This window comes from Crassostrea angulata, chromosome 2, assembly GCF_025612915.1.
Source record: "Crassostrea angulata isolate pt1a10 chromosome 2, ASM2561291v2, whole genome shotgun sequence".
Taxonomy (NCBI): Eukaryota; Metazoa; Mollusca; class Bivalvia; order Ostreida; family Ostreidae; genus Magallana; species Magallana angulata.
In genome coordinates this window covers 74,963,328-74,989,163 of record NC_069112.1, presented here as the reverse complement: position 1 = coordinate 74,989,163, position 25,836 = coordinate 74,963,328, and the positions used below count along the sequence as shown (strand labels likewise).

The 25,836-nt window shown below is 31.0% G+C and overlaps 2 protein-coding genes across 2 annotated transcripts; both read right to left on the bottom strand.

Annotated features, from left to right (window-relative positions):
- LOC128174862 (uncharacterized) lies at window positions 1-11,550 on the bottom strand. Its single transcript, XM_052840293.1, has 7 exons — window positions 11,520-11,550; window positions 8,517-8,720; window positions 4,803-5,030; window positions 4,577-4,705; window positions 2,302-2,451; window positions 1,948-2,197; window positions 1-109 (listed from the first exon to the last, which is right to left on the bottom strand). Exons 1-7 carry the CDS (start codon window positions 11,548-11,550, stop codon window positions 1-3), a joined length of 1,101 nt encoding a protein of 366 aa, XP_052696253.1.
- Window positions 11,551-18,509: 6,959 nt separating this feature from the next.
- On the bottom strand, window positions 18,510-22,266 carry LOC128174861 (multiple epidermal growth factor-like domains protein 10). Its single transcript, XM_052840291.1, has 5 exons — window positions 22,248-22,266; window positions 21,238-21,465; window positions 20,992-21,121; window positions 18,972-19,123; window positions 18,510-18,817 (listed from the first exon to the last, which is right to left on the bottom strand). The coding sequence occupies exons 1-5, from the start codon at window positions 22,264-22,266 to the stop codon at window positions 18,510-18,512; spliced, it is 837 nt and encodes a 278-aa protein (XP_052696251.1).
- Window positions 22,267-25,836: the final 3,570 nt, after the last annotated feature.

Genomic DNA, 25,836 nt, shown 5'->3' with positions numbered 1-25,836 from the left:
TTAAGAGGTCTGTACTGTGGTCACCATCCACAGCGAGTCCTTATTGTTGTATCTCTGACTCACTGTCACCGTCTTATTAAAAGCCAGGTTTTCTGATAGAAGGAAGCATCTGTTTTTTACAAATCATCTTTTAATATTCCGTATTTTGTAGTATCAAACAAATTAATGCACTTAAGCACTGTATATCAAATATGCTTTTTTAAAGGTGTTGTAATATTTATATTTAGTACTGCTGAAATTTAATGTATAAATTTGAAATTTCTTACCGTTTTGATAAGCATGGTGAATTAAAATCAAATACAGCACAGCAATTAGGAAGGTGCAGTTACAATCCATTATGTACAGATATGACATCAGAAGTTGACTATGTGTTAAACGTAAGTCAGTTCTTCACAACACGACTGTAGATATACCGACAGGTTTAATTTTACTTTTGTATAACTTTACCTCAAACGCATGTTTTAGTTGGCTAGACACGGTATGAAATATCAATATTGAAATAAGGAAACAAAAACAAAACCCAACTACAATCATATTAAAATGAGAAAAGTTATAGTTTATTTTCATATTAAAATGAGAAAAGGTATAGTTTATTTTCAATTTCTTCAATTTATATTTGTGTAGCAATTGCTTTTATGAAATATTTATCGAGCTAATGACGTTATATCATGGTTTGCGTCAAAACCACATCTTTGTAAAATAAAAAGATTGACCTCTTTACTAACTACAGAATTATGATTCATGATTTAATGATTTAAGATGTAAATTCAATAAATCCGTGTAATATTATTCATTGGTACTAAAACAAGCATAGAATTGATGGAAAGCAGTGTATTATAATACAACCTAACAAATGCAAGTCCAATGAAAAAGTGCAATTATTTTTACATTTTTTCATTACCTTTAATAACAGATATTCATAGAAATGTAATTTGAAAACAGAAAATTAAATACATTTGACGTATTTGAGTTGTTGGTCGGTGTGTTATATAAATATTATGTTCAAATCAATGTAGTCAGAAGCGGTAGATGCAATTTCCATATATTCTGCTTCTGAACCCACTTTAAATTTGTCTTTTTCCACGTATTCTACTGTTGGATGTGTTTCAAATTTTCCTTCTTACTTTTTTTTCTTTGAAGTGTTTTATATTTTCTGTCAACAGTTATTACTTGCGAAAAGTCAGTGATTTGTCTTAAGGACATACGTTTCGGTTAGATTATGCACAATGTGTATAAAAAACTTATATTGGTAAAACGGTAGTTGTTGCAATCAAGACTGAAAAAATATCAATGCTTGCTGAAAAGGATAATATCTAAACATTTTTTTTTTTTTAGTTTTTTTTTAACCGATTTTATTCACATTTCTCTTAAAATCGTAATGTAGGTCGCATTCATTAACAATTTAAATATAAAATAAAGTTGTACATTTTGAATCAACCTTATTTAATATTGTATACATATTTTTTGCTGATAAATGTGCCGTAATGAATGTCTATCAATATATAATGAGTCTTTGTTTATTGTTAAGTCAATTGAGGTTTTTTTGTTTGTTTTTATTAATAGATACATGTTGTTTATACTATTTGTAAATTATTGCAATACACAAACGGCTTCCTAATAAGGAAACGATTTTAATGTCAATTTAAAAACAGGGAAGGACCGACTGTCCTGCAGTTTTGATTGTATGCATGTAAGATCACAATCACACATTTTATTTTTTGTAATGTTAACAATATTTTCTTCAAAGGTAGAAAAAAACATATCAAATGCAACATTTTTATTGTGTTGATGGGTGTACTCTTCCTGGTTGTGCGTTCATGAATAATTTATTAAAACCTTTTTAATTTTGAAGAAGAGAAAAAAAATGATAACATTTAATTTCGATTTTTTTTTTGGCAATTGTTAATAATTTTCAAATAATATTATTGTCTGTTCAAATTGGTATACTCTGGGGATAAAGATGTTATCTCCATGTACTCAGTTGCTGGATTGTTTTCAAGTTCGTCTGATGGTTTCTTTCTTTGAAGTGTTTCATATTTACTGCCGATGGATATAACTTCCGGCACATCGTGATTTCGTGTTGGTGTTTGTCTTGAATACGGGTATTTCTTCCATAGTATGTATGATATAAGTACTACAATCACCACTAAGGAAATGGTAGTCGTTGCAGTTAAAACCGACATAGTATCAAAAGTTGCTAAAATGAAATATATTCAAGAGTCAGAAATTGAAACAAAAAAATATCTTAAATTACAAATAAAAACAAATGAAAATATCCTGTGTTAAAAACTCGATACTCACCTTTAGCAGGTAGTTCAGTCTCGCACAGGATACCAAAGCGGTCATCGGCACACGCTAAACAATGGCCTGTTGTATGGTTACATAGTCTGTGATGACAATGTTCACTACAAGACGTGTTACAATTAGGTCCGTATACTGTAGAAGGGCATTCTGGAAAGTATTGATTGAGTAACATAGTTTTATTACTTTTATTTAGTGCTAAACGATTTATAACTTTTCAAGTTATATATTAATTTAGTAAATATGATAGTTGTTGAATGCATTGTTAACAATAACTTTATAACTTTTTGAGCCACAATGGTAGAAATTTTTTTTTCTGCAAAACAAATAAAAAAAAAACAAAAAAAAAAAAAAACAAAAAAAAACAAAAACAAAAACAAAAACAAAAACAAAAAAAAAAATTAATATGATCTCAAATGTTTTGAAAATTTATTTAGGGAGAATGTTGCATCTGTTTGCAGCAGCTAAATGCATGCTAGTATATTGTTTGTAGAATGATATGATATGGATGCTCACTCCTCCTAGGCACCTGATCTTACCTCTACCTTATTGGAGGTCCGTGGTGCTCTGCTTTGAATTTATATTTCGTTTTATGTATTTTTTAGATGGTTGACAGTTTGTTGTTGTCATTTTTTCATGTTTAGCAGGTGAATTAAATTCAGTAAAACAGGTTTCGTTCTTACAGAATTTCAGTACAAGTTTAAAAAAAACAAAACAAAAAACGATCAGTTTGTTTTTTTATTTTAAATACTCACTCTTTAGCATTGCTGATATACATTCTTCAATTACAGTTTATGGCTAGATTCTTGTTAAAGTCATGTCATAATAATTGCGCAAAAACGATAGAAATATTATAGTATTTGTTTTTTGATAATAAGAACAATGGAGGTAGATATTTTTGATGATCAAATGGAGTCCAATATGTATACGGTAAATTGCAAATCAGTAAAAAGTCCCTATTTTTTTTTTCGAAAATTAAGCGGTACATATGTTTAATAGATAAAAACTGCATACATTTAGTATAATGGTCTACATTATTTCAATATTGTTAGTTCAGTATGCCTAAGTTAAATGTTGTCAAATGATCAAACATAAAAAGCATTGCACGGTGTAACTAGTGATTTTTGCAACACTTAAGCAAAGTGTTTCTTCATTACTTTCAAAGAAATGAATAATTTTTTAAAGAAAATTAGAAATTTATTTTCTTAAGGTATTTTGTGTTTATTTTCATGTTTAACTTAATTTGACAATAAGGAGTTTAATATATGCCAAAAAAAATAATGTGTTTGTTCCATTCTATGAATACCTTTATTAAAGGAAAACCTTGTTGGCGTAACTTTTTTTTATACAGCTATCCAAAATTGTCCATTAAAAATAAAACAATGATTTGTGCAACACTTACCCAAACCCTTACTTTCAGGAGAATTTATATTCTCACAAAAAAGACCAGAGTGTGCGTCAATACAAGCTAAGCAGTGACCGTTGGTCTGGTTACATTTTCTGTCAAGACAGTATTCACTACAAGACGTGTTACAGTTGGGTCCAAATTGTGAAGAAGAGCATTCTGAAACAAGCAAATAATGAATAGAGGTACACGTTTAACTATTATATGAATTAGGAAATATGTAGGTACAGTTGATAACGTGTAGTATAAAAGCAAATGCAAGAAACATGAGGGCATTTTAAATAAATATAAACATGTAAAGTTCGTTGACTATTTATAAGCATTGCTTAATTGATATCAGTGTTTTAAAAGCAAAAAAGATGGACTATATTTTAAGTTAAATAATGTTGTAGGGAGATTTAAACATTATTGATAAAAATTGATTTTATAAGCCAGTATGCTAAGGAGAGATCTTTTCAAATCTAAAATTGGACATTTTTTTTTTTAAATTGAATTGTTTTCAAAGATTGAAATGAAATTTGTTTTTGATATTTGACTTACGTTGATCATATTTATCACCCGTCCAACCAGACGAACAACCACCTTGGCAAGATCCATCGATGTAGTTACATGACACTTCATTTAGACAGTTTCCACACAGAAAGGAACATGTTTTGCCGTATCGACCATTGAGACATTCTTAAAATATTGAACATTTAGACATGCTTAAGCCGTCCAAAAAAGTGTATAGTACAATTTGCGAAACATTTAATGTATATCTTTAAAACTGCATAAAGGCAAGCAAGGAATATTTATGCAGCTTTTTACCATGCAGGAGATGGGGGAATATACGCATCTCGTTCAGCATTTAGTTTCCAAAATTTTGCATACCTTCACACATTTCACCTTTGAAGTCATCTTTACAATCAAAACAATGTCCGATTTGAAAGTGACACACATCGTTTAAACAGTTGTCAGGACATTTTGTACAGTTTTTACCATAAAATCCGATGTCACATCCTGGTTTTGAAATGTATAAATAAAACATTTCATGTTAAAGCGATTTTACAAAAATATCAGACATGTATTGGCTATTTAAGAAGGAATAAACTGTTACCTGTAACATTTATTTCACAAATGTTGATGTAAGCAAACTCGGAAAATGAAGATGAATTTGACTGGAACCTTGAGTTATATATGGTAACATAGCGACCTGCCGTTAAACAGTCGATAGTGACGGTGTTATTCAGGAGTTGTTCTATGTCATGCTGATAACACAGGGTCCCTGATCTCCAGTCTGTTGTATCTGACACATATACAGAGAACCCCGACAAAGTGTCTCCAGCTGTGCGAATATATAATGGGCGTACATATAAAGGAATTTGTTTTGGTTAAAATAATTTGTTGGTTTGAGTAATTAAACATCTTTTTAAGCGAAAAATTATGATTAGAATTAATTTATTGTAGATAAACCTTCGAACTAAGGTTTCTACCATGTATGTGCTAAATCTGAATGGTTTTGGTTTGAGTAATTAAACATCTTTTTAAGCGAAAGATTATGATTAGAATTAATTTAATGTAGATAAACCTTCGAACTAAGGTTTCTACCATGTATGTGCTAAATCTGAATTGGAATTTAGATAAAAGTTCCCCATGTGTTTGCTGTATATCACAATAGTCTTTTTGAATGATAAACGTGCTTGGCTTAAGCATTAACATCACTTCCTGGAAATATTTTTTTTTTCAATAAGTGTGACTCATAAATTAAAGTTATATTACATTCTGTTAGCAATTATATATTCAGAGTACGTGGAATCTATCTAAAAAGATACTAAAGATGTCATCATATTAGGATCACTTTTTAATTTAAAATGATTGAAAGTATATTATAGTAATTAAGCGGAAAGCTAAGTTTCAATACATGCAAATTAGGGTTTGAACATTTAATTTATTATTTTGGTTGCAAATAAGCAAATAATATCCTATTTCTTATACACAATGTAAACATATTCGGGTTTCAATATATGGAAGTAAATAAACTTTTTATTAATTTTGTATTTCTTTTTATCAAGCCTTATAAACCTTTCAAGCTTTTCAATAATAAAGAATAATTTGTTGATGTGGATAATGATGTGTCTGTTTGGTTCCTTGAATTATAGATCGTAAAGTAACGACCTGACGAAACACACTTAATATTGACTGTGTTAATAAGTGATTCGTCTACAGCATTTGATAACACATGGTCCCTGATTTCCAATCTGATGTTGATGACAAATACACAGAAAACCTTGCTAAAGTTTCACCCTCTGTGATAAAATGTACTGGAACAGCTGTGTAAAAGCTGGAATTACTGAGTTAGGTATTGGGTGGTATTTCAAATATCAACGATGGGTTCATTCATATGAAATTAAAACAATATACCATAAAAAGTTGTGTCATTGCATCTTTTTTCACAAATCAGGTACTTTAAACATGTATAAACATATTTATACTCACTTTTGCAAGTCAGCCTGGTTCTGACGTCCCTGTCTGACGAACACACTTTACCTCCCGTCGAACACTCGTGTATAATGGTTTCATTTCCATCACATTGATATTCTGATTTTTCAAATACAAGTATACTGGTGGGTGTAAAATCGCGTGAAAATTCAATATTGTCTCTGCAAGTGATATACGTGTTTTTGAGTATAAATAACATACAAAACAATGTGTGATAAATAGAACAAAACAAAATTGTATGATCGATATTTCATTAAACAATATTGTATGATCGATATATCATTGTACAAATAAAGTTATCATTTGTAAGAGAGTCTTGTTTAACATTTTTTAGAAAACAATATGAAAATTTCAAAATAGTTCATTATTAATCACATGTGTTTGTGAAAATGACCAATCTCTAGTTGATTTGGACCCCAGGATTTTTGACCTTTTTTTATTAGAAAGTATCTTACGTCATATAAACACCATGTTTAATGTCATTTATGTGAAAATTGACGATCTATGTTAAACTATCCCGAACCTGCAAGTTAAAAAAAATGTCAATCCGCTAAGAACTTTGTAGCTTAGGCGAAAGTAAAATCGGTTTGTCAATACGGTACGAGAGCATACGACAAAAACCACTTTACAGAAATAGCGAGTTAAAAGACACTTTGGATTTTATCGTATGAGAAAATGTACATTCCTTTACTGAAGGATGTTGACTTCTGTCTCACTTACACAGTACACCAAATATATTTATAACTTGACTTTTCCAAGTAATATCCTAATATTTTTTTCTGATATATGCCACTCGCTGAATGATATATTTCCTTGAAAATACGCAAATTATTCACTCTAATAAGGTCTATTGATGAAAATCTTAGTTTCAGAATTAATAATATAAAAAATAGTACCCGTAATTGGTATTTTGTTCACATTTTCCAATCATTCTACGTAAGTTGCTGAAACCCACTACAAAAATATACATTATTTATAAAAAGAAAAAAAAGAAAAAAGAGTTGAATTGGTAGAGTAAAACATTTCTATTTAGAATGGTTTTGTTACTAAAACATATTAATTAATAATTAAAGTGTAAAACAGTCTCATTTAAGGTAATATTTTTCAAGATATATTTTTACTCCCCCAACAAAAATTACAAGACTACATTTCAACAAGTTGTATGAAGCCAATTCAAAATATGACTACAATAGATGTTCTTTTTTATCTAATTGAACTTGATTTATATTAAAAAGCGTTTTAACCAGTACCTTAAATGACACGACCTTATTTTTGTTCAGATTAATCAATGATGCAACGTTTTGTTATGCAGTTATTTTGGCCTTGCGCAATGCAATTTAATACGACATAATGCAGGTATTGTTGTTTGATGTCAAGTTTCGGTGGAAATATACCTCGAATTATTTTCCAAATGTCTAAACCTTTTTTCCAAGCCTTTTTATTACTTATTCAAGACAAGTAAAAATTCATATGGTTTGGTTTGTTGACATGCTAAATTTTATGTATAAACTTGAAGAAGTAACAATTATAAATATTTTATAAAACAAATATTTGCTATTCAAAATTGAAAATATTCTCTATTTTACACACAAAATCACAGGACTCTGTTTTTATCGCATCATCCGGAAATTATAGATTACATATATAATTTATTAACTACACACATATATATTTCTTCATTTTTTAAAAATTCTTTACATACAAGAAAATCTTTGATATTTAAGTCACCAAAAAGTTGAAGTGAGGGGTTTTGTCAGATATAGTTCTGATCGAAAGTATTTGATAAAGGCAGCTCCCGTTGATAAAGCAAAAGTTCAACACACGTGACTGTATAATACAACAAACATATGGAATGGTATTGCAAAGCCGACATTTAAAGAAGTAACTAACTCTTTAAAAACGTAATTATACAGCAGATTTGTTTTTTGTTTGGTTTCTTATCAAAATAAGTAGAACTGTTACCGAATAGTTAAAAAACTTACGGTAAAAATCCCCATATCAAACACACAACTTTTCCGATATTCTCAGTGAAACTGTTGTAACAAATATAACCCTTATTAGCTTCTGTTTGAACGGTGCCTCTAGATTTTCTATCACTGTAAATGCCAGATACCGACACATCTATTGGTTTTGCGTTCGTTCCTACTGTTTTAGAAAAAAAACAAAGTAAAAACAGCTTGTTTAAACTTTCAAAATGTGCATAGAGTAGCTTTTGATTTTATCCTATACGATAATAGAAAATGTTTGATGATTATACAATCCCACAACAAAGTGCTCCTTTAAAGTAAATTGAAAATTTGTGGTTTAATAGATTTTTTACAAAATTACTTACAACCGCCATGTATGAATGAAATAGATGTGATATATTTCTCATCCCCTAAGTCCACAGTAAGCCACGCCTCCTTCTGACCGGAAGCAGTTAAGGAACACTTTAACAGGTCCGTACTGTGGTCACCATCCACAGCGAGGCTGGGGTCAAAGTCCTTGTTGTTGTATTTCTTACTCACTGTCACTGTCTTATTGAGGGAAAGGTTTTCTGGAGAAAAAAAATACTAACACTTTGGTATCTTCTTTGAAGAAAAAGGTTTGTGTTGTTAAGATTGCAATTTCGCATCTGAAATAAAGTAGCATCTTATATCAATTACAATGGTATTCTGTTTGTATGTTATTTAAATAGTTTAAACTTACCGTATTGATGAGCCTTTTGTATTAATATGTTATACAATATTGTCAAAAATATATTGCGGTTTTTCATTATATATTACATATAATTCTAAGATATACAAAGTTTCACTTCTATAAAATCAACCCTGGCTCCGATTTCACAAAAAAAACTTAAGTCAAATCTCAGACTTAAGTCTGAGTTTTTTCTCAAATATTTGAGTTTTTTCTCAAATTTGAGAAATCTCAAATATCTGCGTTTCACAAAAAAATCTTAGTCGTGTTTTTTACTCAATTTGAGAAAAAACTTAAGTTACCTCCATAGCAGACTTAAGTCAAATCTCAAATATAAATATGTCATTAACATCATTAATTCAGTATTTTATTGTCTGTAATGTTCATTTCTTAGATCTATTCCACTCAATAATCAGCGAATATGCAATGTTTCATGCAGGTTTGATAAATATTTTTTTCATTAAAAAATTATAATTTTGGTGGAGTTATCTCCCTTGACAAATATGTAAACAAAGGGAACTAATTCATTTGTTTGTGTTAAATGGAATAACTGTGTAGTGATTCTACTTTCTAATGATTTTAAGGTAACCATAATGTATTTAATGTGGTCTTTTGTTTGTTATATAATATATAAGATCATGTAGATATGTCATCTATACTTAGCATAACAAAGTGTACATTTCATGACTTATGAACATTTTATGACTCTTGTTAATCTAATCCGATTTTCCTCTGTTGAAAACATAAGCAGACGATTGTTTTTAATGAGAATAACTTTAAAAAACAAGAACAGTTATAAGGGGCCACTTGTGACAATGATAATTCTTGACTCAGCTAAGTAAAAAATTCAACTCAGCTGAGAAATGACTAAGTTTGATTTGTGAAATGCAATTTGAGAAAAATCTCAGCTGAGTAAATTCTCAGGATTTGAGTTTAAACTTAGGTAAAAACTTAAGTTTTGTTTGTGAAATCGGAGCCTGATCAACACAAACGCTCTGTATATCCACCTCAATATAAGGCGTTTTCAAATCGGGACAGTAAAAAAAAAGTTTGTAATTGTTCCTGCGTATCGCTTTTTAACAGTATCGCTCAGGCGTAAAAACACACTGTATCGTTCTAGTCGAATAACCCAAGAACCATGGTGTCCTATGATCTGTTTTCATTGATGAAAACTCAAAAGGGAAGTAGTTTAAAAGAGGGCGTATTTTATTTTATCTTGACTTGCTATTTTGGTGAATTACTGGCATGTTTCACGTTATTTTAACTAAATCTAGATCAGCCTTTTTTTAAATTTGTCACCCATGTATGTTTTCGTAGAAAAATTGATGTTCGATAAAATTGTCTTCTTTATATTTTTTTTTTTTGGCCAGATCAAAAAAAAAAACTTACTTAAGGATGTATTCTTGTCATCAATTTTTAGAAAGGGTCGCTTCGTTTTAAAGCGATGTGAACAGCAGTACCAGTCCTCCGAAAATGACAACTGAGAGATGAGGAAAGATGGGGAAAAATTCAAACAAAATAATCGCCAACACAACTATTTTAGAACTGCAACTAACGAGCAAAATGAGTCAGAGGAAATTCCAGTAGAGAAAATCGAGATAGTTTATAGCAAAAATGTAAGTCGTCAGTGCTTTTAGACTTATAGTATAGTTAAAATGGCAACGTTTATGTTACACTATGCCCATCATATATTTTTTTTCAAACTCAAGTATCGCATTTATATGATCTTATAGATCAAATCATCACCATTACAACAAGCAGGCGATACACATGTATATGGCGGCCCATGCGGTTACCGAAATGGCAATTTTATGAGAAACACAAAATTGGAATGTTTATATAGTAACTGTTTTCATTTTATTTTAATTGTCGGCAAGTCTACAATAGAAATAAACCTTGCTAATGAACAGGAGATCATAGCTGGAAAGTTATTCTTCAGTTTTATCATTTTTAATAGTGTCAAGTCAAATGCAGTTAAAAATATGAAAGGGGACAGCTTATCTACAAATCAGTATTGATTTATTGAGGGTTTTTTAAAATGATCCTCTAAATATATTCTAGCCAGTCAATAGTTTAAAATAAATCACTGGTCAATATTTTTTCTGACATTTAAATTATAATTACATGACTGTCTATTTTCATGTAGAGCTACATTTGTATATTATATATTTATAGTAAAGAGATACAACGGAGTCTAAGAAATTAAAGCACTGTATGTATGCACTATACTTTTTGCAGCACTAATACAATATAAGTCACAATAAATATTAAATGTGACAATGATTAATTTGTTACACAATGGCATGGACATTGAACCTTTAAAATGTAACTTGTTCTGCATATCTAGTCTAAAGCGGAAAACTAGCAAGTTAACCATGATTTTGCTTATTATGTATTAATTTTGTTTAACAGGTGGTAATTGCCACATTATCCAGATAGCTGCAACATTATGAGACGATCACTGGCACTGTTTTGTCCAAACAAAATTTCAAATTCTTCCTCTGCATCTGAAGTGACAGTCATAACTGTGAAAGGTTGTCAATGTTCCACAGAGGCAAACCTGTTCAATCCAGCAAATTTCCTCTGCTTCAGAGTACTTCGTTGACTTCATTGACAAGGAAATTGAGCCATCCTTACTGGGCATAGCATCAAGTCTTACTGGGCATAGCATCAAGTCTTAAGACAGCCATGTTTTAGTCAACACCATGTAAGCAGTTGGAAAGATGGATGCTTTTAATAAACATGCTGCAGGATTTGTTGATACAGAGCTTTTGTTGAGGTCACAAATCCCAAGGTTGCCATCCTATACTTAACAGAGTTTAGTTTCATCTTCTTACACTGTAACTATGCTGCTCATGATGCTTTACAAGATGTCATATCCCTTCAATGACTTGATCAGTCAATTTTGATTCACAGAATAGTTAGAAGGCATCATTCTATTTGCAACTTTTTCACATGAACATTTGTCAATGAAGAGAATCACGAAGTGTATGGATAGAAAAATAGCTGCAAGTGACTTGAACTATGCAGTTCTAAAGCTAGCATTTAGTAGAGGAAGAGGGCACACAACAAGTTTTGTCAAAAGAGTGTGGAAGTGCACCAAGAGTAATAAAGTCATCAAAGATCAGTTCATTCGCTTGCTGAACATTTTGGATATAATTTTATAAGTGATAGTTAAAGCTCATTATATCAGAAGTGATAGTTAAAGTTCATTATATCAGAAATGTATATATTGCCTTTGATTTTCATTATTTCTGAACTAGATATTAGTTCCAGTACATGTATGCACTGTATGATGTAACACAACACAACACCCCCCCCCCCCCTCCAAAAAAAATAATTAATCGTGATAAATAAAAAATGATAAATTCTATGATAAATTTTTTTGAATCACTCATCGCTATGAAGAGTTCAATTTATGTCTATGTTCTAGCTACCTGAATAGAATTATTTTGTCATTCAGGGAATTTTCATAAAACAAATGTTTTTCAACTGATCAGATGAAGTAATGTGCAACTTCTTATATCAATAGACAAGACAGTATTGTATTGCAACCATATATTGATGTGTGTTCATCATTATTAGAATATATCATACATATAATTGTATGTATATAAACTATCAATATTTGCTCTGACCTAGAACGCATATATACTGGTTAAAACATCAATCCATTTTGAAGTTGCAGTTTTTTCATTCCATGTCATCATTGCTTGCATTCATTGAGAAAACACCTGTCAATCAAAATCTATGCATCTAGCTGCTTTTTTTTCAAAGAAAAATGTCAAATGAATTTTTAATTTCATAATTATTACATTTTTTTTAAAAACTTTGATGAATTAGAACATATAATTAGTAAGAAATACCTAATCTCATTCCATGTTATTCACATCAAGGTCTAGGTCACACCCAGAAGATGGTTTATAAGCACTATTTTTATGATTATTTTAAAGTTTATTTTGTTGTATGTCTACTATATATTCTTGAAATACTTTTCTTTACATAATTACAATTGTTATTGAAAATAAATACACCAATTTTAAAATTTTGGTGAAAAAAGTTTATGTTTTGCTGGCTTATTTTGTTACCATAAAATGCTTCAATGGAATAGGGGGTGGGGATGTAACCAACAATATTTTTTTCTTAGAAAGAATACAAATACTTTCATAAAAAGTTAAATTCTAGAAACCTGTCTAACTTAGGTTTATTTGCCATATTTGCAACGAAAAAAATGCTCCAATTTTACTTGGGGAACACACATTTTTGGGCATAACTTACACAGGACGAAAAACCACCTTTAAGCAAGTCCTTAAAGGTGGCTTAAAGGTGACTTAAAGGAGCTTAAAGGCTATACGACCTTTAAGCCGCCTTTAAGTCACCTTTAAGCAAGTGCTTATAGGTCCTTAATGTCCAAACTTCTTTAAGCCACCTTTAAGCCACCTTTAAGCATCTTTAAGTGGCATTTACGCTCTCTTTACACTGCCTTTACACTGTCTTTAAGTGGCCTTTAAGTCACTATTGATCAAGCTGAACAATAAACACATATATTAAATGCAAAAGCTCTTTATAGAGATGGAAGGGGGTCATCCGAGTGATAATATAATTTCCAAGGATGGGGGGGGGGGTGTTCCAGGCGGTTTTAATCGTCGCTCCATTAAACACAGATCGCTATCATCAGCACCGCTCCGATGGACACAGATTGCCGTTATAGAATTCTTAATAATTTTTGGGGGGTTTCAAAATTATTGTAGGGATGAGCGCAGTCTCTGTATTTTAATATGTGCATAAAACTAATTAAAGTATGTTTGTTTCCTATTATAAATTAATCGGTGAAAAAAATATCTCTCTCTCTCTCTCTCTCTCTCTCTCAGTTCATCCGGTTATTAAACAAAATAAAGATAATGAACCAAAAATGCATGATTTAATTTGTTAATCGGTTTAAGGTTTGTATTTTTTTTTTCAATTTTCATTATTTCTAACTCTAGATCTGCTAGATACATGTTAAAGAAGAAAAGACTCTCAACTGCCTTTGTTATATCGGGCAGGATATTACTGCTTTGTTTGTCTAGACATAGTTTTGTTCGTTTGTGTATATCTAATTAGAGTCTATTGTTTGTACAACTTAAGAAAACCCCTGGAACTAACACAGAATATACAAGATATACACAACAGTTGTGTCGCGTGCCCAGGTGCATGTTTGTGTATATCTAATTAAAGTCTATTGTTTGTCCAACTTAAGAAAACCCCTGGAACTAACACAGAATATACAAGATATACACAACAGGTGTGTCGTGTGCCCAGGTGCACGTCAGGGTTTCTAAAGGCGTTGAATTTTAGTATGTACGAGTATACGATAAGTCTAGTGAATAAAAGTTAATTTACATTTGTAATTTATTTTCAAAGTATTATTTCCTAGCTCTGGGTTTCAAAGATGTTACGTCTACAAATAAACGATACATGTATGTAAGAGTAAAATCTTGAGGCTAATTTATTTATGTACCGGTGATCATAAATAGGGGTTGATTATTTAAATATATGTATAAGGGTAAATATGTCAAATATACCCGGCCTGGCACATCACACAATTGTATGTACAAGTCATTTGCAATTGCCACATGGAGTAAATACGTCACCGGTAATTGGTAATTTTGTTTGTTATAGAATTGATAGTTTATAAATCATGTACATACAATTACATGTAAATATTTAAACATATTGGAACGGCGCCGCGATCATGAAAACCTGGAAATTGTGGGAAATTGAACAAATACCCTAATAGTATCGATGCATTTAATAAAAGAAATGATTTCATTTTCTTTCTTACATTTTTATAGCTATAAATAAGATGAACGTATATCTACTCGGTTTAAATTTATTAACTACATGTCAGAAAGCCTACTATAGTGAACATAACGGTTTCCATTTAGGTATAATATATTTTTGTTCACTGAAGACCAAGTTCCGTATTTCATTCTAAATACATGCATGCATGTAATTCATAAATTAGATATAATTGATTGTTACAAACTGAATGGTTTGTCAAAATCTTTTCAAGTAAACACATTCAATACAGTGATTCAATATCCACTGATATATAGGATATTAAAACGCTCATATATATGTAAGTTGCTGTGGCGCAGAGGATGTGTGGTGATGCTAGTAAAATAAGGGTCCCGGGTTCAATTCTCGCCGTGGCCTTTTTTTTTTTGGTGTTTCTTTTTCATTTTTCTTTCTAGAACAAAAACCGTTTTAATACCTTTTCTTTCATAAAGTTAATACATTTTGTTGGAAATTAAGCACAACATTGAATTAAATTTTTTTTAATGGCTTAAAGGTGGCTTAAAGGTAGCTTAAAGGTGGCTTAAAGGTGGCATAAAGAAGTTTGGACATTAAGGACCTATAAGTTGTACTTAAAGGTGGCTTAAAGGTGACTTAAAGATAGTCTTTAAGCTGCCTTTAAGCCATCTTTACGCTTTCTTTAAGCCACCTTTAAGCAATACATATAGCTTAAAGGTAGCTTAAAGGTGGCTTAAAGATCGTCTTTAAGCTACCTTTAAACACCTTTAAGCTATCTTTAAGGAGGACTTAAAGATGGTCATTCATCCTGTGTTATCAAAAAAGTTATTTCATAGTCTTAGACTTGTCTAAAAATAAACTCCGAGATGTTTTTAAGTAAGCAAAACTGAAAATGTCAGATATCTGCTTTTATTTTCTAAATTAGAGGTAATTTCTGGTCAAATTGCACTTTCTATGAGAATTTCAATGCACTATATTTTACCCATGTTCTGGGGGTCGGATCTCTCTTTAATAAAAACGAACATACACTTTTCTTGTTTTGAATTTATTCCTTAGGAATAGTACTTTTAAAAACCCATAAGCATCTAAAAATTTAATGTAGGTTTTTTTCGTGAATGAGCAGAATACACCCTTAAAATACACACCGTTGTTTTGAATACGCGACCGGGTCATACTTTTTTTTTAGGCCCGGGCACGATCTACACTTTTTATAAGGATCAGATGATGTCTTACAAAGTTTTTATCTCTTAAAATGTATTTTAATTTTGATAGTTAATAAAACACATTACACAAGAACGGTTAACTTTGCTCTTGCAATTGCATAAAAACACTAATAAATATGCTATTAAATATGCTATCCTGTCAATAGTGTCAGTGTTTTTTATTAGCTAGTGCCCAAATTATGGGCCCCAAAATAGCAGCTTAAAGTTAGAAGTGATCAAATCTTTCATATTTCCATTCTTACGTCGACTCGATATATCCCAGTGAACTTGAAACAAGAGATACCACAGAGTATGCGTCATTTGTGTAATATTTGGATATTTTACTGGACATGGTCATTAATGGTATCTTAACAACAAAACCTCATGATAAACGCGACAACTTCATCTTTTTCTATAGTTAAATTTCCTTACTTATGTACCTTCAACACCTGCATATGGTGTTTTTGTGTCTCAGTTGATTCGATGTGCAAGGGTATGCTCTTCGTATGAACAGTTTCCATGATGAAGCAAGCTACTTACAAACAAGGTGATTAAACAGGACTACCAACAGTCTCGCTTGAAGTCATCTTTTCGTAAGTTCTATGGTCGATACAACGACCCTGTCAACAAATACAATCTTCCACTGGGTCGCATGCTGACTGACGTTTTTCATACTAATTGTTAGACCATAATTTATCCCCTAATAGTGTACGGACTTTTCCAATTTATTTTTCCCGATTACCACAAAGAGCACACGGCGGGTGTGACCGGTCAGCAGAGGATGCTCACTCCTCCTAGGCACCTGATCCTACCTCCAATATAATGGAGGCCCGTGTTGGCTCAATGTTTGTATTTTGACCATGACATACAAACCAATTCATCAAAGTTTCCTTTTTTTCTAATATGACATTTTCCCGATTTTGACATTTACCTTGATTATGACATGCCCAATTGTTACAAAGAGCACACAGCGGGTCTGACCGGTCAGTACAGGATGCTCACTCCTCTTAGGCACCTGATCCTACCTCTTTATATTTGGAGGTCTGTGTTGCTCTGCTTTGAATTTGTATTTCGTTTTATGGATTTTTGAGATTGTTCGTGGTTTGTTCTTGTCATTTTTTATTGTATGAATTTTCAATGTTATACACATTACAGGACTTTGAATGCAATGACACTAGATGTTTTTGCTATGACGTGTCATAAAAGCATTCATGAGCAATATCACACGATACCCGAGGCTATTCTCGACGGCGTTATAGCACTCAAATGAACTTTAGGTACAAAAAGACAATTCTGATGGCCAAGTAAAATATGTTGAGTAAAATTTTGTAGTCAATTGAATACTAAAGGTGTTAGAAATAAGATGATATATTTTCGCAACGATTAATGTTTGTTTATCTTTGCTTAGGAACGGGTTTTTTTTATTATCGAACCCGACTAAAATAATATGCAGAAAAAGTAAAAACGTACGAAAAATAACTATACGGATAACCAATTTAAATCATTTGGCACCCCCCCCCCCCCCCGCCCCCAAATAAGACGGCATTTTCTGCTGACAGTCAGCAGTTATCTTGACAAAACACATGCCTTCATGGCCTTAATGTCTAAAAACCCTTTACTGTGTAACTCTACAATTACGAATTGCTGTTTTGAGGTCAATACGACGAATGAGCTACCCAAGAGGAGCAAAATTGTTTTTAAGCGTAGCATAGTTATCACATTTATCAAAAAATGTTATATATATTCAGCAACAAATTAATACAGGCAGATGATACTGAGTGTATTTCTTATTCCGAAGCCGCATCCGAGCAAATAGAAAAAGTAAGGACATGAATAATGATCATTAATCATTGCACTGTGAAAATTACCGATTTATTTTTTAGTTCAATGTACAGAAATAAGAAGTCTAATTGACTTTTTAGATGTTGTGCAAGTGAATTTTAAGTTTTATATTTTTTGGATAGTTAAATATTTAAGCCAGTAAAAGAGCTAGGAATTAATCATAAATGACTTTGAATATCAATGACGAAACACAATTTGCTATACACTCAATTTAAATAGTATCACATTGTGAATAGTATACATGCACAGGAATCTAGATTCAAGCCTAGGCTGGCTTTTAAATAAGTAATACAGTTTCATTGTTTTCCAACAATAATGCTTAAATGTTTTTTACAGATTGTATTTTTTAGGATATATTATTAAACTTTACTATGGAAAATATATAAATGGTGCTTTTGTTAGTGTATGATCTAATCTGATTATCAAAAAGTGTAATTGATATAATATATGATATCCTTTGCAACGTTAGTGATTATTGAAATTAATACACAGTTTCACAACAAGATAGCAATAATTTTGTCGAAATAATTTTTCAAAAGAAAAGAATAATGAAAACCGCTCCTGGCGTAGTTTTGTGTTCTTAAATGTAACAGTTAAAATCCATCACACAAAATTTTGTTCTCAAAATAAACATCATTTGAATTAAATAGAAAAGGTATGTCACCATTAACAAACCAATACTCTACTCTTTATTGTGTTTACATTTGACTTCCTTTTTTTAATTTAGTTTCTGTCAAAGGTCGAAGAGAAAACAGATACAAAATCATAAAACCTCAAATCATATTTGTTGTCTATGTGCTTCAAATAGACTATTTCATGTTCAAATCGATATCGTCAGAAGTAATAGCTGATATTTCCATGTACTCTGTTGCGTTAACTCTGTCTATTTCCATGTATTCCCCCGGTGTATGGGTGTTAACGTCACCCGTGACTTTCTTTCTTTGTAGTGTTTCATATTTACTGTCAACAGTTATTACCTCCGAAACATCGTTATTTCGTTCTGCCGTTTGTCTTGAAGACATATATTTCAGTTTCAATTTGTACAGTGAATATGCAACAACTAATGCAGATAAAAGAACAGTTGTTGCAATTAAGAATGGAACAGTATCAATACTTGCTGAAAAAGGAAAGAATGTTTGAATTATTAATTTTACTGTTCTTTTATTTCATATAATTCAACTTTCTCTTCATAATGTATCAAGTTGCATTCATTAAATATTAACATTCAAAACCTGAATGTTTACTCCGAATAATAGAATTAATAGTTGTACCTTTCATGGGTTGTTCATTTTCACATAAATTACCAAGGCGAGCTCCATTACACGCGAAACAATATCCGTTTGACTGATTACATGTTCTGTTTTGACAAGGTTCACTACAAAACAAGTTACAATTGGGTCCATAGAGCGCGGAAGGACATTCTGGAAAAGCAAAAAAAAAATTAAATAGTTTTTATGCTGTTCTAGTACATCAAGGCATCAGTATTTGCTAGTAAAACTAGGAAATAAATGCATAATGAGCATGTTTAGAAATGACAACCGTTTGGTTTTATTCCCCAAATGAGTAGGCTTATTAAAGATGCATCGTCTGCATCGATTGTAAACAAACAAACTTTAGAAATAGTAGGAAACAAAATTTATAGTGGTTTATTTGATTTTCAATCACTGTATGGCTTGTTTTTGTAGCTATATCAATGTCGGAATTCAATCATATCCACCTCGACTTCGGAGGCAAATGTAATACAATGCAAAATTACGCGGTTCCTTTCATATCAAGTTTGTAAACAAATTGTCTACATCATTCTTATTTAAATAAAGCCTAATTGACCAAAAATAGTGCTGCAATATCTATTATATTATACATTCTTAGCATAGCCATAATTCAAAAGCATACACAATTAAGATTTGATATAAAATCGGACCAAGCAGCTTTGAGGGCTAGATGGTTATGACGATTTTTGTTTAAAATTGGTTTGATCTTTTTATAAACTCGATGAAACAACATAGGTGAATATTTACATTTGCAAATATGTTTCCTTATATGAACCTATAGAATAGAAAAACATCCAATTATGTATGAACTTTTTCGTGACATCACAATGATCATAGCACGCGCTAATAGCTTGTCGTTTGGATTATTGTAAACATAAAATCTCGGTAATTTTAACATATCTGAACGATTTGTCTATTTCACACGTAAATATAAGTAATTAACAGCAATGTTAAAAAGTTCACCGGGATATAAAGTTGGTTGATACGTGATCAAATCCACAGAGAAGCCTACCGGGCTTCACAGGCTTTGGTCACGTGTCCAACCAACTTCATATCCGGGTGAATTTTTTTAATTGCTTTATATTTCTTAAATAAACGTTTAAAGATACATGTAAAGCATTTTGATTTTTTTTTCGACTTAGTAATAGTAAATAGCTAAGAATTATCGGTTGAAATTAAAGTAAGATCTTGGGGTTTATTTATTGATTATCCAGTCTTCTTAATATGATATAAATCATTGGCTTTTTTGGACAGTAAAACTCGTCTAGTACAAACACAGATTCTCGGATATAGCGAAGTTAATTTAAGTCCAAAGTAAAATGCTTAACAAATCTTTGCATAATTGTACGGTTATAACAAATTCGGATATAACGAATTTACGAATATAGCGAACTTATTTTGAGCCCCGTAGAGGTGAATAATAACGAAATTTAACAGTTTTAAACAAATTTCTTTACAATTTTAAAAAGTTTGCACTACCATTTTAAAAAATAGTTTGAAAGAACTTATTTTCATATATTTTTTCAATTCACAATCCAATTATTCAAGGTATCATAGTAATGTATTTTAATTTAGGCATCAATTAGTAAAAGATACAGTCTGGTGAAAGAAAACATGTATATAGTGAATTCGCTAAAGATGGTATTACGAATTCGTTATACGACTATAACGAATTACGGATATAACGAAGTAATTCCATAGGTCCCTGGGACTTCGCTATAACCGAGTTTTTCTGTACCTATAACTCGTAGTAGATTTATTACTCACTTTGCACACATTTATCACCCGTCCATCCAGAAGAACAACCGCCATGACAAGTTCCGTTGAAATAATTACATGGCATTTGATTTAGACAGTTTCCACACTGAGAGAAACATGCTTTGCCGTATTGGCCATGGGGACACTCTGAAAAAAAAAAATAGTTTGTTTATTTTCCGGCATTATTTTGAGTACATTAATGCAGTTTAAAGCAATATGAATATTAAATATTAACATAATGACTACAAATAGTGCCCCATCTTCGTCACACATTCTGCCGCTAAATCCATCTTTACAACAAAAACAATCTCCAGTTTGAACTTCGCAAGTGTCATTTAAGCAGTTGTCTGGACATTTTGTGCAGTTTTCTCCATAAAACCCAACATCACAACCTTATTCAAAATATAAAATATACTAGTACATTGATTTTTTTTCATATATTGCAGTATATTGAGTAAGAAGCATATTACTACAGTTTGTTATTTTTTAAAACTTGAACAAGTGTTACCTGTAATATTTATTTCACATATATTGATGTAATCAAATTCTGACAAAAGAGGTACAGATGTAATGTTTCTTGAATTATAAATGGTGACGTAACGACCAGAGGTAAGACAGTCGACAATGACGGCATTATTTGGAGGTTGTTTAATATCGTGCTTATAACATAGTGTTCCTGCTTTCCAGTCTGTTGTGTCAGAAACATGCACTGAAAATCCCGCCAACGTATCACCTTCTGTAAGGAAATTCAGAGATTGATATTCAAGCGTAAAGAAGTATTGTTATAAGAAGCTAACCAAGATTTTTTTTCCCTATTCATCTACACCTTCAGATTACATTGACCCCCCCCTCCCCCCTCGAAAGAAAAATACAGCTTTATGGGTTCTATTTGTTTATATATCTATATGTTTATATATTGTTTATATATTGTTTATATATATATTTAATATATATATTATAAACATACAAAAAATGAACAACATTTAAATTCTATTCCCTAAGTTACAACGTCTTTTTGAGGGCCAGATTTTCTAAACAAAACATTTATCTACAGTTTGAATGTTTGGTTTTTTTTTTATTAAAAAGAAAATGAATGATTGCAAAAGGAAACTCTATATAAAACATTTTTGTTTTCTGTTCTAATACACTTTATGTTTTCTAAAAAGTAGCCGCTATCTCTAATACTAACCCCCCGTTTCGTTTAAGGTACTAATTATTACACGTCATCGCGAAAGTAATTACAGTTTTATTTAGTTTTTATGAATATTTAATAAAAAAAGTATCTTACCATACTGGTCAGTTTTTTGTATCAATATAAAACTCAATACCGTGACAAATATATGGCCGAAATTCATTATAAATAGTGACTCAATTAGAAATATACACCGAAATGTTTTTATGAAGAAGTTCTGACTATATAAATCCCAATGAACATAGACACGTTCTTTATCCACGCTGATGTAAAATTTCTTTTAAAATCCCGACAGTAGATACAGCCAATGTAACCTATAACAATACCCTCTGTGATAATGAACATTGCTTTAAAAAATCATTTGAACGTTGATTTTTTTTTTAGATAACCCCCTTGCGGTTATTTCAAAGGTAATTTTTTATTTGCAATCTATTGATTTACTTTTTGATAAATTTAAGATAAATACAAGTAAATTTGACAAGGAAATAAGACGAGTACAAAGAACTGGATACACTTAGTATTAAATATCGGCCCTGTTGGAATGCATGTGAAAAATCAAACCCAGGATATCTTCAAATGTTTGCCTAAAAATATGTATGACACCTCATGTATTTAAAAAAAACCAAAAACTTTTGTCATTTTGAAATTCATTTACAATTGATGATTGTTATCTTTGTAGTAGAACCTTGTAAAATACTTTTATGAAATAAATGGGCTTGTGTCTTCTTTGATCTGATATTTCTTTATTGTAACATTTAAGTACATACCTCTTAATTTCAGAAAAGCACAATTTTAGGGTGTTATTAATATAAAAACGGAATTAAATATACAAGGGCTGTCCAAAAACTTTATGGATAATCGCGTTTTTGTCATTTTAATGGGTTTATCTATTCATATTGAATGTCTAAATCTTTGTCAAAAACTTTCAAATCAAACTAAAGTGGTTTTGAATGTTTTCCATAGAAATAAACTAAAATTGTCATGTATCAAAGGATCGCGGAACATATGCACGGCCCAGGGTAAAAATTGTTCAAAATTTGTAATTGAGTTCTTAGATATGAATATTTACAATTAATCTTCTATTGTGATGTAGTCTGTATGTTGTACGTCATTTTCATATTTGAAAATATTTTCAAACCAGCAGAGGACTTTTAAAAGAAATTACTGCAAGAATATGTGTTTAAAAACGCCTGGAAAGGCAACGTCATCTTACCGCACGTAACATCATAACATTGTGTCGACTGAGGTAAAACAGCGATAGAAACAAAACAAACGATTAAGGAAACAGGAAAAACATCAAAATAGTTCGAGTGTACTTATCCACAAGTGGCACAAGTACCCTCTACCCAAACGTTGAATGCGGAATATTACCCTCAGGTAGACCCAGGATTACGACGTTATAGAAACGTCGTTATAAGTCAACGTCAGACTGGGCAGTGTGGCCTGTATAGACAATGTATACACATTGATAACTCCATCGAAAAATGTGCATTGCTCTGATTTTAATGCATATACATCATTACACTCTATATCACAGTATTATAAAACTTTTCTGACAATGGCGATGTTATTTTGAGCAAAATTACATGTGTCCACGAACTTTTTGGACAAACCTCGTATATACAAGACTGCAGCCAAGTTTATTTAATTGAAACTGTTGATACATATACAAGATACAAAGATACATTTTCAATAACTTACAATAGATTTAAGTAGATAATCAAGTATTGTTTGACAGATAAGTTGTGTAAACCTTTTTAACCACAATACATCAAAAACACTGCATCCATGTACATTTTCTGAAGGGTTAACTTATTGATAACAGTTTCTTTTAATATCGGTAATATTGGTGAAGCCCAAAACATAAAATTCAATAAAAAAGAAATTAGAGCTTAAATTTCAAAATAAAATTGAAGTCACATAAAATACCCGCTATGAATACGATGATGCTTCTCACTCTTTTTTTTAAACAAACCTGCGGCAGACAATGTTGTATACTTCGGAAGGGTTTTTCAGGATTGCTTGGTCTGTTGGTTTGTTTTGTTTGGGGTTTTGTGTGTGTGTGTGTGTGTGTGTGTGTGTGTGTGTGTGTGTGTGTGTGTGTGTGTGTGTGTGTGTGTGTGTGTGTGTGAAAGTTTCATAAAAGTTTAGGGATGATTCTGTTCTAAAAAAAAAAGTGTGAGACTCCTTAGTTTGAGATCTAATCATTTATGATATTTGTTGAACAGGGGGCAGATCATTTTATTTCACTTTGTCGAAGCAGCCGTTGTATTGTTTTAATAAGATATAATAATACATAGAAAAGTAAAGATTTAAAAAGATAATTTTCTCTTCCGAGGTCGTTTTATTCAAGCTATTCTCTGTCAACATTGACAAAATATTCTGTCATATGCTTAAAACAAGCATTGCAAGTAGGAAGTATTGTTATTTCTCTCTCCTGCCTAATCATTTTAAAGAGAGGACAACAAATAACAAAGTCTTTGTGAGCAAATTTTAAGATTATAAGAGTTGAGATTGCTGCTGATTTGCATAAACCAGCGATGAATCGGAAGTGTGCAAAAAACTGCTTTATCAAAGTTTCAGAAATCTGTCTGTCTAGATTATGTAATCAGTCTTTACTTTTTACCTTCGCTAAATGGCTCTTGCATAAAAGTTTGAATAATAATGTACTGAGGCATTGAATATCTATATTGAATATTTATTGATTTGTTTAGGCCTAAACAAAATTGTGTGTTTAGGGTAACACTGATAAAAAAAATTAGGTTAGGTAGGTAGGGGTTTTTTTTTATCATTTTTTCTGCATGAATCCTAAGAATGTTTGTTTGTATCATATTTAAAAATGAATTTTTCTTAAATAAATATAAAATAAAATTCACAATCGAATAAACACAGACATCTAAAAATGGTAGGATCGGGGCATTTTTGTAGGTTAGGTTACCCTAAACACACAATTTTTTTTAGGTTTTATGTTTGTCTTTTAGATAAAAAGTAACTACATTTTTCCATTTATCTTTTGCCCGTCGTTTTAGTACATGATTGTCCATCAGAAGTTAATAGAGGTGCAACCGAAACTTGCGTAGCAATGCCTCTTTTGAGAGAACGCAGAGCACTTTGACGATGACATACAAATTTATAAATAATCACAGACTGTATTAAATGCCTTATTGTAAAAAGCAAAGAAATAATGAATAGAATATGTCCTACATTAAATCATATATCAGCGTTTAATTTCTATCATCAATACATGTATTTGAATAACGAATAAATCAGTACAGTTTATGACGTTATGATGTTATTAGTTAACTGGATAACTATACATAAGTCGATCTCTTGATTATACTTTTAAGAACTTAAAAGATGCTGTGAATTATATACTGTTTTGAAACTTTATTGATTCCAAAAATATATTATTATATAAATAGTGCCTGTTTGGGACGGTAACAGTTGAAATTGACTCCCCGAGAAAACCCGGTAATAGAACGGATTATGAACTGCGTCTTAACCAATCAGATTTCAGTATTTAACATGAAAGTATAACAATAAAAATTGAACTTTGAAAACAAGGCCTATTTTGCCTTTAACCCTACCTAGGTCTTTGTCATGCTTTTGAACAGATCTTTTCATATACAATATCCTTGCAATGTATAGGTCGTATTGTAATCTAATTACGGGTTAAAGTTTTAAAAAAAAAAATATATTATTATGATATTAAGCCCAAAAATTCATTTAAATGTAAACATAAAAATAAGATTAAAAAAGTGTTTGAATTGAAAGCATAAAGCGACCTAATTCTTATCTTTGTTTTTTTCTGAATACATTCATTTAATATGCGCTTAAGTAAGTTTTCATAATAAATACGCTTGTCTGCATTAAAATAAAGAAATATGGCTTCGGCAAATTGCAACAGTAAACAGT

Bases quoted from the DNA above. Each gene is read 5' to 3' on its own strand.
- LOC128174862 (XM_052840293.1), bottom strand. From the start codon at position 11,550: ATGGCTGTCTTAAGACTTGATGCTATGCCCA. The intron at 5,031-8,516 runs GTAAGTAATTTT...ATATTCGCACAG, and splicing joins TTCATTCATACATGGCGGTT to CTGGAGACACTTTGTCGGGG. The intron at 4,706-4,802 runs GTAACAGTTTAT...TTTCAAAACCAG, and splicing joins TTGTGAAATAAATGTTACAG to GATGTGACATCGGATTTTAT.
- LOC128174861 (XM_052840291.1), bottom strand. The intron at 21,122-21,237 runs GTAACACTTGTT...ATTTTGAATAAG, and splicing joins ATGTGAAATAAATATTACAG to GTTGTGATGTTGGGTTTTAT. The intron at 18,818-18,971 runs GTACAACTATTA...TTCCTTTTTCAG, and splicing joins AAATGAACAACCCATGAAAG to CAAGTATTGATACTGTTCCA.